Here is a 15,366-nt window from a genome sequence, read left to right on the forward strand (position 1 = left end):
ATGTTCTTTATTTTACTACTCATTGTAAGTTATAATTATTTGATTACCCCTCAAGGAAGGTGCCTTGATGCTGGTGAGGGGCTATTGATCCAAGGAACTGGACTTAGCCTCCCCTTCCTTAGATTGAACCTGAATGCCTCCCAGGCACTGTGTGACCCCCCCTATGCATTTAGCACTGCTCCATCATTGAGGAAAATGTAGATTAATTACACTGTGATAAAAAATTATTAAAAATGTTCAAATACAACTTAAAATATGTATCATTCTTCACATTTTGCTGCTTCTACAGTACACTATTTTTAAACACTTATTCTCTTGGTTCAAAATTTCCTAACCACTGACTTTCTTCCCACAGCACATCACACTTACATTTTCACCCACACTGCAACACTGAATGACCCATATGGCTTCAGAGTTTTGAGAATAATAATTCTTCATCTTGCTATTTTTTAATTTAAATGTTACACGTATGTTATATACATAGTTTAGCATATTGGGCATATTCCTCAAGGACGGTGATCTAAAACAGTCATTCACTCTCTGTCTGTATCTCTTCTTGATATTGCCTGGAAGTTCTGGAGTCTAAATACAGTAATAGTCCATTCAGGAAGCTTGCCTTCAGTATATTCTCGATGAAACCTGCAAAAATAAAATAATCATGAATGATTAAAATTTTAAATATTCAGGGATTTGCATTTGAGTGGTGCATACATATAAATTTTACTGTAGTACTATAATAGTAATACCCTTTAAGAGGAGATGCCTTGATGCTAAAATGCTTTTCATTAATGGAATTGGAGCTACCCCTCCCCTTCCTCAGATCGACTTGGTTACCTTCCATTCCCCAGCCACTGTAAAATCCTTAAAGATTTAGCACTTCCTCATTAATATAATATTTTTTTAAACTCAGTGGCTGTCTCCAACCAAGGTGGTATGATCCGAAAAAGAAGAAACACATTTACATTTAGTAATTTATACAGAGGGGGTTGCTAGCTCCTTGCTCCCAGCACTTCAGTTGCCTCTTATTCTGAAACAACTGACAAAGAATGTTGGTTACAGAATTCATTATTGTTATGATTACATCAAAACTTCATCTCTAGCCACCCCCACCCTTCTCCCATTAGTTAAAGTGAGGGGTTTACTGTATACTGTGAACCCTCTTATAACATGACAGTAGATAGTGCAATGTTGTCTAAACACAACTGAAAAAGTGCATCCTGTTTTTGCATTCACTACTGACAACTCTATCTACAGTATATCAACACAGCCACAGCCATCCACCTCACCCCAGCAAATCCACATCAACTCTCTCCACATCATGTCAGAAAGCAACATCTAGAATGTAATGCAAGATACATTGTTGTAATTTGTATTTCATATTAAATAAAAAAAAAAAAAAATTGAAAGTCTCTGGAACATAACCCATTTTTGCTTTATGTTCTTCACTTTTCATATTGCTGTTTTATTTTATTTTTATTTTATTTATTTTATTTAGAAATTTAGCATACAAACAGAGGTACAAAAAATACAGGTAAGAGCAGCATGCCAAAGCCACTTATATGCATAGCATTACGGGCTGGCTTAAAATTAACTTAGCAATGATGTTTCCATAAGGCACAGATTTTCAGAAGTGTATCCCCTTGATTACAAGAGGGCTTACAATATTTCAAAGACTCGTGTTGAAAAAATTCAAAACATACCTAGCAAAATATTCCAGAACAATCAGTGAATGCTTTTCAATGTTGTAAGGGATGCGAGTTCCTATTATAGTAACATCAATGTCACAGTACTTTCGATCTGAAAAAGAGTCACCCTGTAATTATACACAATATAGTATTACTATGTTAAAAAAATGTAAAATTTAATAATTGTGCATTTATAAAAATATTTAGTGTAAAAATATATATATATAGTATATATATATATACAGTGGACCCCCACTTAACGATCACCTCCCAATGCGACCAATTATGTAAGTGTATTTATGTAAGTGCGTTTGTACGTGTATGTTTGGGGGTATGAAATGGACTAATCTACTTCACAATATTCTTTATGGGAACAAATTCGGTCAGTACTGGCACCTGAACATACTTCTAGAATGAAAAAATATCGTTAACCGGGGGTCCACTGTATATATATATATGTTTAACAAGTTGGCCGTCTCTGACCGAGGCAGAGTGACCCAAAAAGAAAATACTTTCATCATCATTCAACACTTTCACCTCATACATAATCACTGTTTTTGCAAAGGTGCCCAGAATACAACAGTTTAGAAGCATACACGTATAAAGATACACAACATATCCCTCCAAACTGCTAATATCCCAAACCCCTCTTTTAAAGTGCAGGCATTGTACTTCCCATTTCCAGTACTACTCAAGTCCGGCTATATAAAAATAACCGGTTTCCCTAAATCCCTTCAATAAATATTACCCTGTTCACACTCCAACAGCTCATCAGGTCCCAAATACCATTCGTCTTCATTCACTCCTATCTAACATGCTCACACATGCTTGCTGGAAGTCCAAGCCCCTCCTCGCCCACAAAACCTCCTTTACCCCCTCCCTCCAACCTTTTTGAGGATGACCCATACCCCACCTTCCTTCCCCTACAGATTTATACACTCTCCATGTCATTCTACTTTGATCCATTCTCTTTAAATGACCAAACCACCTCAGGAACCCCTCTTCAGCCCTCTAATACTTTTATTAACTCCACACCTCCTAATTTCCACACTCCAAATTCTCTGCATAATATTTACACCACACATTGCCCTTAGACAGGACATCTCCACCGCCTCCTTGCTGCAGCATTTACAACACAAGGTTCACACCCATATAAGAGTGTTGTTACCACTATACTTTTATACATTCCCTTCTTTGCCTCCATAGATAGTTTTTTTTCTCCACACATACCACAATGCACCACTCGCCTTTTTTCCTTCATCAATTCTATGGTTAACCTCATCCTTCATCCATCCATCCATCCATCCACTGACACGTCAACTCCCAAATATCTGAAAACATTCACTTCCATACTCCTCCTCTCCAATTTGATATTCAATTTTTCTTTAAATCATTTGATACCCTCATCACCTTATTTACAGTAAATACAAAACTCTCTTAATATGATATTTTTGGAAAACTGTATAAAAAGTATCACCTCAGGATCATTTCTAAGTTACACAGGTTGTTATAATACTTTTCAAATTTATTTCCCAATCTTATGATGCTGCCAACTATAAATTCCATATTTATAAAAAAAAAAACCTTAAGAGTGTAAAAATTTTAAAATTAGCATTATTCACTTTTCCATTTCTTTGATTACTAATTATTCTTGATATTTAAAGTATAGTATGGTACTCTTAAGAACACTTTTCATCATATACTTCAATTAGTGTCTAGGTTTCTGAACAAAACACATCTACTGTTGATCTCCAGCTCTTCATTCTGCCTCTGGACTTTCAACTCACATGACTGACTGTCTGTTAATGGAATGCTCCTCCAACTAATTAAATCTTAAATAATGACTTAAGTCAATCTTAACCCTTAAACTCCCCTCAAGGAAGGTTCCTTGATGTTGGTGAGAGGCTCTTGATTTAGGGAATTGGATCTGTGCCCAGTTCCCCGAATTAAGCCTGAATGCCTTCCACATCCCCCCCCAGGCGCTGTATAATCCACCGGGTTTAGCGCTTCCCCCTTGATTATAATAATAATAATAATAATTAACCCTTAAACTGTCCAAACGTAGATCTACGTTTGCTCACATAGCGCTCCGAATGTAGATCTATGTTTTTTTACGTTGTTTCTTATGGAGAAAATCAGGGTCGGAGCGCTATGTGTGCAAACACAGTTTAAGGGTTAAATAAGCACTGTACTTACCAACAACTGTCTGTAGCGATACATTGTTCACTTGTGTCACTTGAATATTTTCAGTAGAAAGAACAAGGTTGTTGACCTGTAATGACATGATACATGCATACAGTGCTGATCCAACAAGAAAATAATGTAGCTGATACTGAGTGCAAGAAGTCTATTTGAGAAAAACGGTGAGTGCCCTTTTTTCTCTTATGATGGTTCTATCGCTCATCCACATTCATACTGGTTTATCCCAACATATTTATTATATTTTTGATTAACACACTGGAAGCATTCGTCATCACTCACTCCATCAGTGTCTTGCCAGAGGTGTGCCTACACTACAGTTAAAAAACTGCAACATATCAACAACCATTCCTTCAGAGTACAGGCACTGTACTTCCCACCTCCAGGACTTAGTCCAACTAACAGGTTTCCCTGAATGCCTTCATACTTACTCATATCCCTACCATATTAATGCAGCAGGCATTTAGGATTATTCTGTTCCTATCTGCCAATCCATACAAAATCAAATTTTTGTTCAATGCCTTTAATGAGGATTTTAGAGATCCAAATGAATACTAATGTGCAGCTAATTCACATCAAATATCCTATTTAAATACAGCCTCTCCTCACTTAGCAACAGGGTTCAGTTCCTAAGAGTAGGTTGGTAAGTGAACTGGTCGTTAAGCAAGCAGCATATTTTAATGTCACCTTTGCACCATTTATAACATCACTGGTATATTTTTAAATGTCTATACAATAGTAGTTTACTGTATACTGTAATAAATAGAATAGAGGACATCGGTTCTACTATACATTATTTAGGTTTGCACACTGGATGGAGAGCTGGTCATAAGTCCGAGTGGTCGGAAAACGAGTACGTATATCGCTAAGCGAGGAGAGGCTGTATTTTAATTCATATCAAACATCCTATTTAAATATTTTAATTCTGTGCTAAGACTGCTGCTTCACTACTCATTGGCTCTTACAGGTTTAGCACTTTGATTATATTATTTTACTCTCATTCATACAGATTTTTTCCTTCTGTGTTCCTAATTAGTCTTCTCCCCTACATACTGTACTTAAGGAAACAAACTTCATCATTTATACACATTCATAAGCTAAAAAAATCAGTAAGTACATGCTGTACCAGTAAAACTTTCATACATTAATACTTGAAGACAATAATGTATACAGTGTATAAAAAATGACATTATTTTATTAAATATGTTGAATGTTATACAAATGTATAATCTAAAACTGACAGTGAAATAGTATGTGGTTATATATTCACCATTAAAACAGAGGCTTCCCACATTTTCCCTTATTAACCCTTTGAGGGTTTTCATCGTACTAGTACGTCTTATGCGTAGGGGTTTTTGAAGTACTAGTATGCATAAATTCTAGCGGCCTCAAATCTAGTGGGAGAAAGCTGGTAGGCCTTCATATGAAAGAATGGGTCTATGTGGTCAGTGTGCACAGTCTAAAAAAAATCCTGCAGCACACAGTGCATAATGAGAAAAAAAAAACTTTGACCATTTTTTTGGAATAAATCAGCGACTTTGCAGTGTATTTTCATATGGTATTTATTGGTGTATTCTAGTTTTCTTGGTCTCATTTTATAGAATGGAAGACATATTACAGAAATTGAGATGATTTTGGCTGGTTTTACAATGAAAGGTGCCTTGAAATTGAGCTCAAAGTAGCAGAAATGTTCGATTTTTACCAAACTTCAAAAGTAAACAAATCGTGCCAAGCGTGCAATACACGTCAACTGGTGAGTCTAATATTCTTTCACAAGTGCACCAATAATATTTATACCATTTTTTACACTAATGCAGTAGTCTGCATAACAGTAAATCTTATATTTTTTGTGAGAATAAAAATTCAAAATGGAAAGCAAAAGAATATAAGAGGGGCCTTGAGACGTGACTAATGACTAGAGGAAATGTCATTTTAGTGCCAGGAATGTCTTTCTTGTTTATTCTGGACCCTATTCAGAAATTGGCATCTTTTGAAATTTGTGTGAAATTGGCAAAATTGTTAAATTCTGACCACTGTACTGGATAGTTGAATTTCATAAATGGGTAGTTTCTTGCACCCATTCGATAGAAAAAATGGAGTTCTAGCGAAATATTCATGTTTTTTGTCGACTAGTACAGCGAAATTGGCCGAAAATGGGGCTCAAAGTGGGCAAAATCGCCGATGCGTAAACATCGCCGAGACCGCTAACTTTGCGAGAGCATAATTTCGTAAGTTTTCTATCAAATTTCAAACTTTTGGTGTCTTTATGATCGGGAAAAGATTCTCTATCTTTTCATAAGAGAAAATAATTTTTTTTTTTTAAATTTGGCCGACCCTGAGAACGAGTTTCGGAGAGGGCCTGTCGACCCTCAAAGGGTTAATAATAAAAATATTATTCTTAATTATTTTTACTTTATTTTTAATTATTTTTAATTATTATTATAATATCAGATAAGAGTGCTAAACCGATATGGGTTTCACAGCACTCCTCTTGAAATATTGTAATGTACTCTTACCCAGAATTCCCATTTTCTTACCTATGCAGTTATAATTTTAAATTTCTAACACATTCTACCTTGCTATCAACCCTTGAATTTTGCTTGCTGAAAAACAATTTATCTCATCTCAATTCATTATAGTATTGCATACAAGTGATATACCTGGTCATGAGTCCACTTTGTATTGCGAATTTTATCAATGGCTTTTTGAGTCAGAAGTCCACAGAGTTCGCCCCAATCTCGTCTACTAATATGCTCGGTAACGGTACACACAGCCTGAAAACAGAGTATAATGAGTTTTTGAAGATATTGGATATTGCAAATATAATTTTTACATGAAACATTCTGAAATATAAGTAAAATAAATTACAAAGAATTCTATTTTTTTTTTAACCACACCAACACTCACCAAGGCATGGTGATACATTATTATTATTATTACAATCAGAACTAAGCACTAAACCCACAAGGGTCATACAGCTTTGCAGGTGATACATAAAAAAGAAACAATCATTCATCTGGTAGCTGTCTTGCCAGAAATGCACATATATCTAACTTCAAATAACCCTCCAAGCTACAACATCCCCACTCCATCCTAATATTCATTCAATGTTCTGAAATTTAGTTATAAAATATATTTTTTTTTTATTAACACATCGGCCATCTCCCACCAAGGCAGAGTGGCCCGAAAAAGGAAAACTTTCACCATCATTCACTCCATCATTGTCTTGCCAGAGGTGTGCTTACAGTACAGTTATAAAACTGCAACATTAACATCCCTCCTTCAGAGTGTGAAACAGAAACCTGTAACTGTGGTCAGTGGTCAGTCGACAGTGTTCAGTGGTCAGTCGTCAGTGTTCAGTGGTCAGTCGTCACGTGAGGTCACAGACCCTGAGCTGCTTTGGGGATTAGCGTGGACGGTTACAAAGCATGGCTTGCTTCTGCAGTGTTTTAAAATCTGAGGTTGGAGAGTTGAAGGAGGAGGTCTTGCTTCTCCAGGAGGAGATTAGGAGGCTGAAGGTCCACCTCAATGGGCCTGGGAGAGAGTGTGAGGTGGTTGGAGATGTGGGGAATGAGGCTTCTAGCAGTGAGGTGCAGTCTGTCTCTCACTGTGATGAGGCTGTAGGTGGGGAGGTAGCAACGGCTACCAGCAGTGAGGTGCAGTCCAGCACCTGCTACAAGTGGCGAGTTGTTCACAGTAATGGGAGGCGCATCAGAGTAAGGAAAGTTAAGAGTGAAGATCTGAAGGTAGGAAATCGCTTCTCTGTTCTCCAGGATGAATGTACTTCAGTGGCCAGTGAAGGTAAGGGTACTACTGCCCCTGCTAATGAAGGTAAGCGCATTCTTGTGGTTGGTGACTCTCAGGTAAGATATGTTGACCGTGCTTTTTGTAATAGGAATAAGAAGATGAGAGATAGAGTGTGCTTCCCTGGAGCTGGTGTTGGGGACATTGTCAACAGGCTGGATAATATCATGTCAGGTAATGGGAACAAGCCCATTATCTGTCTCAGTGCTGGTGGAAATGATATTGGGAAGGGTAGGAGAGAAGAGCTGCTAGATAAGTACAGGTCAGCTATAGATTTCATTAAGTCTAAGGGAGGGATCCCAATCATATGTAGCATCTTGCCTAGAAGGGGAGTAGGAAATGAATGGTTGTCTAGGGCAATTGGTGTAAATTGCTGGCTAGACAGATACTGCAAGGAACTTGCAATCCCATTCATTGACAACTGGAACAACTTTTATGGCAAACATGATATGTATGCAAGGGATGGGGTACATCTCTCTGGGGCAGGGGTGGTAGCACTTGCAGACTCGATTGAGAAGGCCATTGGTGAAATGCCTATGATTTTAAACTGATGGAAGATAGAGGTATGGGTGTGTGTGGGAAACAAGCAGGTTGCAACACTAGGGTTGGAAACAGTAAATGTATAAAAGGCATTCAGCATGAAGTTATAAATAAAGACAATAGAACAGGTCAGCAAACAAAGGGGGACAGCAGAGGGCAGCAAGGGACTAGCTCCCTTAAGGTTTACTATACTAATAGCAGGAGTGTTAGAAATAAGATAGATGAGCTAAGATTAATTGCAAGTGCAGGAAACATAGATATTATTGCTATAACAGAGACCTGGCTCAATCTGAAAGATAGAGAGATGCCCTCTGAATGTCACATACAAGGCTATAAATTATTCCACACTGACAGGGTCAACAGGAAAGGTGGTGGAGTAGCGATGTATGTCAGAGACAATTTAAATTGTTGTGTTAGACAAGATATTAAATTAGAAGCGTCAGCCACTGAATCTGTTTGGTTACAGCTTCTCGAGGGCCGAGAAAAACTAATTTTGGGTGTGATTTACAGGGCCCCAAATCTTGATAGGGAGTGCAGTAAACTTCTATGGGACGAAATTCGTAAGGCATCTACATACGAAAATGTTGTGCTAATGGGAGATTTCAACTATAGACAGATTGACTGGAGCAATTTGACAGGAAATTTAGAGTCGGGTGACTTTCTTGATACGATCCAGGATTGCTTTTTAAAACAGTTTGTGACAGAGCCAACTAGGGGAAATAACCTCCTTGACTTGGTTCTTGCCAGTAGGGAAACACTAATTAATAATCTTGAGGTTAATGATGAGCTTGGGGAGAGTGATCACAAATCACTCAGTTTTAACATATCATGGAATTCCCCTAATAATGGCAATCTAGTCTCCGTCCCTGACTTTCGCTTGGCTGATTTCATAGGACTGAAAAATTACTTAGGTGGGCTGAACTGGAATGACCTGACTAAGGGTCAGGTAGGTGGTGATGGTTGCCGATATGATGCTTTCCAGGGCATAGTTCTAGCTGCTCAGTCAAATTATGTTCCAAATAGGGAAATCAGATCAAACAAAAATGATCCTAAATGGATGAACAATAGATTAAAATATCTGATTGGTCAAAAGAGAGGCATATATAGGCAAATCAAAAGAGGAGAGGGGCAATTAAGAAATCGATATATTCAGTTAAAGAGAGAAATAAAAAAGGGAATTAGAAAAGCAAAAAGAGATTATGAGGTTAAAGTTGCAAGAGAATCGAAGACTAACCCAAAAGGATTCTTTCAGGTATACAGAAGTAAGATCAGGGACAAGATAGGCCCACTCAAAAGTTCCTCGGGTCAGCTCACTGACAGTGATAAGGAAATGTGTAGAATTTTTAACACATACTTCCTCTCAGTTTTTACACAGGAGGATACCAGCGATATTCCAGTAATGATAAATTATGTAGAACAGGACGATAATAAACTGTGCACTATTAGGGTCACAAGTGACATGGTCCTTAGGCAAATAGATAAATTAAAACCTAACAAATCCCCAGGCCCTGATGAACTGTATGCAAGGGTTCTAAAGGAATGTAAAGAGGAGCTTAGCACACCTTTGGCTAATCTTTTCAACATATCACTACAAACTGGCATGGTGCCAGATAAGTGGAAAATGGCAAATGTGATACCTATTTTCAAAACAGGTGACAGGTCCTTAGCTTCGAACTATAGACCAATAAGCCTAACCTCCATAGTGGGAAAATTTATGGAATCAATAATTGCCGAGGCAGTTCGTAGCCACCTTGAAAAGCATAAATTAATCAACGAATCTCAGCATGGTTTTACAAAGGGGCGTTCCTGCCTTACGAATTTATTAACTTTTTTCACTAAGGTATTTGAGGAGGTAGATCATGGTAATGAATATGATATTGTGTATATGGACTTCAGTAAGGCTTTTGACAGGGTCCCACATCAGAGACTATTGAGGAAAATTAAAGCACATGGAATAGGAGGAGAAATTTTTTCCTGGATAGAGGCATGGTTGACAAATAGGCAGCAGAGAGTTTGCATAAATGGGGAGAAATCAGAGTGGGGAAGCGTCACGAGCGGTGTTCCACAGGGGTCAGTGTTGGGCCCCCTGCTGTTCACAATCTACATAAACGACATAGATGAGGGCATAAAGAGCGACATCGGCAAGTTTGCCGATGACACCAAAATAGGCCGTCGAATTCATTCTGACGAGGACATTCGAGCACTCCAGGAAGATTTGAATAGACTGATGCAGTGGTCGGAGAAGTGGCAGATGCAGTTTAATATAGACAAATGCAAAGTTCTAAATGTTGGACAGGACAATAACCATGCCACATATAAACTAAATAATGTAGATCTTAATATTACGGATTGCGAAAAAGATTTAGGAGTTCTGGTTAGCAGTAATCTGAAACCAAGACAACAGTGCATAAGTGTTCGCAATAAAGCTAATAGAATCCTTGGCTTCATATCAAGAAGCATAAATAATAGGAGTCCTCAGGTTGTTCTTCAACTCTATACATCCTTGGTTAGGCCTCATTTAGATTATGCTGCACAGTTTTGGTCACCGTATTACAGAATGGATATAAATTCTCTGGAAAATGTACAAAGGAGGATGACAAAGATGATCCCATGTATCAGAAACCTTCCCTATGAGGATAGACTAAGGGCCCTGAAACTGCACTCTCTAGAAAGACGTAGAATTAGGGGGGATATGATTGAGGTGTATAAGTGGAAGACAGGAATAAATAAAGGGGATGTAAATAGTGTGCTGAAAATATCTAGCCTAGACAGGACTCGCAGCAATGGTTTTAAGTTGGAAAAATTCAGATTCAGGAAGGATATAGGAAAGTACTGGTTTGGTAATAGAGTTGTGGATGAGTGGAACAAACTCCCAAGTACCGTTATAGAGGCCAGAACGTTGTGTAGCTTTAAAAATAGGTTGGATAAATACATGAGTAGATGTGGGTGGGTGTGAGTTAGACCTGATAGCTTGTGCTAACAGGTCGGTTGCCGTGTTCCTCCCTTAAGTCAATGTGACCTGACCTGTCTAGGTTGGGTGCTTTGGCTTAAGCCGGTAGGAGACTTGGACCTGCCTCGCATGGGCCAGTAGGCCTTCTGCAGTGTTCCTTCGTTCTTATGTTCTTATGTTCTTAACTGTTTTATGATGGTAGGATTGCTGGTGTCCCTCTTTTCTGTCTCATAAACACGCTGGATAACAGGTACATCTCGGTACTTCTACTTAGGTCACACTACACAGGCATGCACATGCATATATATATATATATTTTTTTTTTTTTTTTTCAACAAGTCGGCCGTCTCCCACCGAGGCAGGGTGACCCAAAAAAGAAAGAAAATCCCCAAAAAGAAAATACTTTCATCATCATTCAACACTTTCACCACACTCGCACATTATCACTGTTTTTGCAGAGGTGCTCAGAATACAACAGTCTAGAAGCATACACATATAAAGATACACAACATATCCCTCCAAACTGCCAATATCCCAAACCCCTCCTTTAAAGTGCAGGCATTGTACTTCCCATTTCCAGGACTCAAGTCCGACTATATGAAAATAACCGGTTTCCCTGAATCCCTTCACTAAATATTACCCTGCTCACACTCCAACAGATCGTCAGGTCCCAAGTACCATTCGTCTCCATTCACTCCTAACACGCTCACGCACGCTTGCTGGAAGTCCAAGCCCCTTACCCACAAAACCTCCTTTACCCCCTCTCTCCAACCCTTTCGAGGACGACCCCTACCCCGCCTTCCTTCCCCTATAGATTTATATGCTTTCCATGTCATTCTACTTTGATCCATTCTCTCTAAATGACCAAACCACCTCAACAACCCCTCTTCTGCCCTCTGACTAATACTTTTATTAACTCCACACCTTCTCCTAATTTCCACACTCCGAATTTTCTGCATAATATTTACACCACACATTGCCCTTAAACAGGACATCTCCACTGCTTCCAATATATATATATATATATATGTACATACACACATCTAGGTTTTTCTTCTTTTTCTTAATAGTTCCTGTTCTTCTTTATTCCCTCTATTCTCCATGGGGAAGCGGAAAAGAATCTTTCCTCCGTAAGCCATGCATGTCGTATGAGGTGACTAAAATGCCAAGAGCAATGGGCTAGTAACCCATTCTCCTGTAGAAATAGTAAAAAAGAGAAGTTATAAAATGTATTCTTTTTAAACTCATTCAGCCTATTATCCAACCTGACATAGTTGCCTATATCAACTAATATGGTGGAAAGACCTTGACCAACTTGACAGCACAGTGTAACTGATGGCAAATACAATCCTTCATGCAAGAGGCGTTAGTTCCTAAATTCTTCAAGATCTACCATGAGAATGGTTTCATTCACCTTCCCAATATTATTATTATAATCATGGGGTCATACACATGAGCATTTTAAGTTTGAAACAAATAATTTGGGAACTTTGAAATTATTACACAAAAACAGACTAGAAGAAAAATTAATGTATACCTCTATGGAAATACCCAACGTTACTGTAATTCATAATTGAGTGCAAGCTGTAAAGACAAGAATTACTAAACATGGGGACTGTGTGCTGTCTTTTGTGGTACATAGAAAATATTAATTTTATTTGGAATAATTTGTTATTTTTCTGTTTTGTACCTAAAGGAATTGTATGAAAAGTTCAAAAAGAAAATGTTGACAATATTTAATGATATACTAAATGAAATAAGAGAGATCCTAAGAGAAAGAATAAACTATATAATTGAAATATTGTTCTTGCACTCTACTACTGTATAATATAAACATTTTAGAAGACCAGTACAAAATGTCAATTTGTGTCAATATTTCTGTAAATTATTCAGTTACAATAAAATATGGAAAATACATGTACTTGGCTAATGAGTTAGTTATTATTTAGATAAATTTCTGCAATTTTTCAAATTAACTTTTTTTAATGTGCCTCTGTAGGAGGTGGACGTCATGTTAAAAATAAATTATTTTGCCTCCTTTATGCAACAAGTGTACGTAAATAAGTGCTTATATTCTTCACGTGGTGTGAGAGCTTCTCATGTTTTCATTAATATGAAAATGCATTTACTGAATAAATGTCAGCTCAATGTTTTCTTGTCTTTAACCTAATTTTAACTGATATCAATAATGTATCTTCATCTTTTTTATGTATATACGTAAATGGAAAACATGAATTTAAGCTATTAAATATTTAAAATTTTAGACAAAACTGTGTGGTACATGAAGTTTATGTAGGCAGGCTAAGCTGCTGATATGGCTCACCCCTGGCCAGGGGCAGATCTACTATGAAACTAATGAAGCTTAAGCTTCAAGGCCCCTAATCCTGGAGGGGCCCCAGAAGCAACTTTAGTACACACTGATAATCCAGTACAGCAATTTTAATCAAAATCTAAGATGTAGTGGTTAAATTTGTGATGATCTGCTGTGGAACAACTGCAATGAAGATAACAGTGGTTATCCAGACCTCATTGCTGGTTGTGAATGGGACCCCATAACAGTTCAAGTTTCAGGGCTCCAAAAGTGTAGGTCTGCCACTGGCTCTGGCATATACCATACAATGTAGACAAACTGGGTATTAAAGTGTACACTCAACAACCTTTCATGCTACAAAATATTTTTCATGAATATACTGAATATCTTGTAACTTCACATCTTATTTTTTTTATTATTATCACACTGGCCGATTCCCACCAAGGCAGGGTGGCCCGAAAAAGAAAAACTTTCACCATCATTCACTCCATCACTGTCTTGCCAGAAGGGTGCTTTACACTACAGTTTTTAAACTGCAACATTAACACCCCTCCTTCAGAGTGCAGGCACTGTACTTCCCATCTCCAGGACTCAAGTCCGGCCTGCCGGTTTCCCTGAATCCCTTCATAAATGTTACTTTGCTCACACTCCAACAGCACGTCAAGTATTAAAAACCATTTGTCTCCATTCACTCCTATCAAACACGCTCACGCATGCCTGCTGGAAGTCCAAGCCCCTCGCACACAAAACCTCCTTTACCCCCTCCCTCCAACCCTTCCTAGGCCGACCCCTACCCCACCTTCCTTCCACTACAGACTGATACACTCTTGAAGTTATTCTGTTTCGCTCCATTCTCTCTACATGTCCGAACCACCTCAACAACCCTTCCTCAGCCCTCTGGACAACAGTTTTGGTAATCCCGCACCTCCTCCTAACTTCCAAACTACGAATTCTCTGCATTATATTCACACCACACATTGCCCTCAGACATGACATCTCCACTGCCTCCAGCCTTCTCCTCGCTGCAGCATTCATCACCCATGCTTCACACCCATATAAGAGCGTTGGTAAAACTATACTCTCATACATTCCCCTCTTTGCCTCCAAGGACAAAGTTCTCTGTCTCCACAGACTCCTAAGTGCACCACTCACTCTTTTTCCCTCATCAATTCTATGATTCACCTCATCTTTCATAGACCCATCCGCTGACACGTCCACTCCCAAATATCTGAATACGTTCACCTCCTCCATACTCTCTCCCTCCAATCTGATATTCAATCTTTCATCACCTAATCTTTTTGTTATCCTCATAACCTTACTCTTTCCTGTATTCACCTTTAATTTTCTTCTTTTGCACACCCTACCAAATTCATCCACCAATCTCTGCAGCTTCTCTTCAGAATCTCCCAAGAGCACAGTGTCATCAGCAAAGAGCAGCTGTGACAACTCCCACCCTGTGTGTGATTCTTTATCTTTTAACTCCACGCCTCTTGCCAAGACCCTCGCATTTACTTCTCTTACAACCCCATCTATAAATATATTAAACAACCATGGTGACATCACACATCCTTGTCTAAGGCCTACTTTTACTGGGAAAAAATTTCCCTCTTTTCTACATACTCTAACTTGAGCCTCACTATCCTCGTAAAAACTCTTCACTGCTTTCAGTAACCTACCTCCTACACCATACACTTGCAACATCTGCCACATTGCCCCCCTATCCACCCTGTCATACGCCTTTTCCAAATCCATAAATGCCACAAAGACCTCTTTAGCCTTATCTAAATACTGTTCACTTATATGTTTCACTGTAAACACCTGGTCCACACACCCCCTACCTTTCCTAAAGCCTCCTTGTTCATCTGCTATCCTATTCT

The 15,366-nt window shown here is 38.4% G+C and overlaps 1 protein-coding gene across 2 annotated transcripts in view; it reads right to left on the bottom strand.

The window, feature by feature from the left end:
- Window positions 1-77: 77 nt before the first annotated feature.
- The window catches only part of LOC128690219 (m-AAA protease-interacting protein 1, mitochondrial), a 25,311-nt gene continuing 10,022 nt past the window's right edge, over window positions 78-15,366 (bottom strand). For both annotated transcript variants that reach the window (XM_053778787.2, XM_053778786.2), the window contains exons 4-7: window positions 6,545-6,658; window positions 3,882-3,957; window positions 1,701-1,797; window positions 78-639 (exon numbers count right to left, since the gene is read on the bottom strand). In XM_053778787.2, the coding sequence (XP_053634762.1) occupies window positions 534-639; window positions 1,701-1,797; window positions 3,882-3,957; window positions 6,545-6,658 (393 nt within the window). In that variant the 3' untranslated portion in view covers window positions 78-533. The remainder of the gene's footprint in view (window positions 640-1,700; window positions 1,798-3,881; window positions 3,958-6,544; window positions 6,659-15,366) is intronic.

This window comes from Cherax quadricarinatus, chromosome 32 (assembly GCF_038502225.1).
Source record: "Cherax quadricarinatus isolate ZL_2023a chromosome 32, ASM3850222v1, whole genome shotgun sequence".
Taxonomy (NCBI): Eukaryota; Metazoa; Arthropoda; class Malacostraca; order Decapoda; family Parastacidae; genus Cherax; species Cherax quadricarinatus.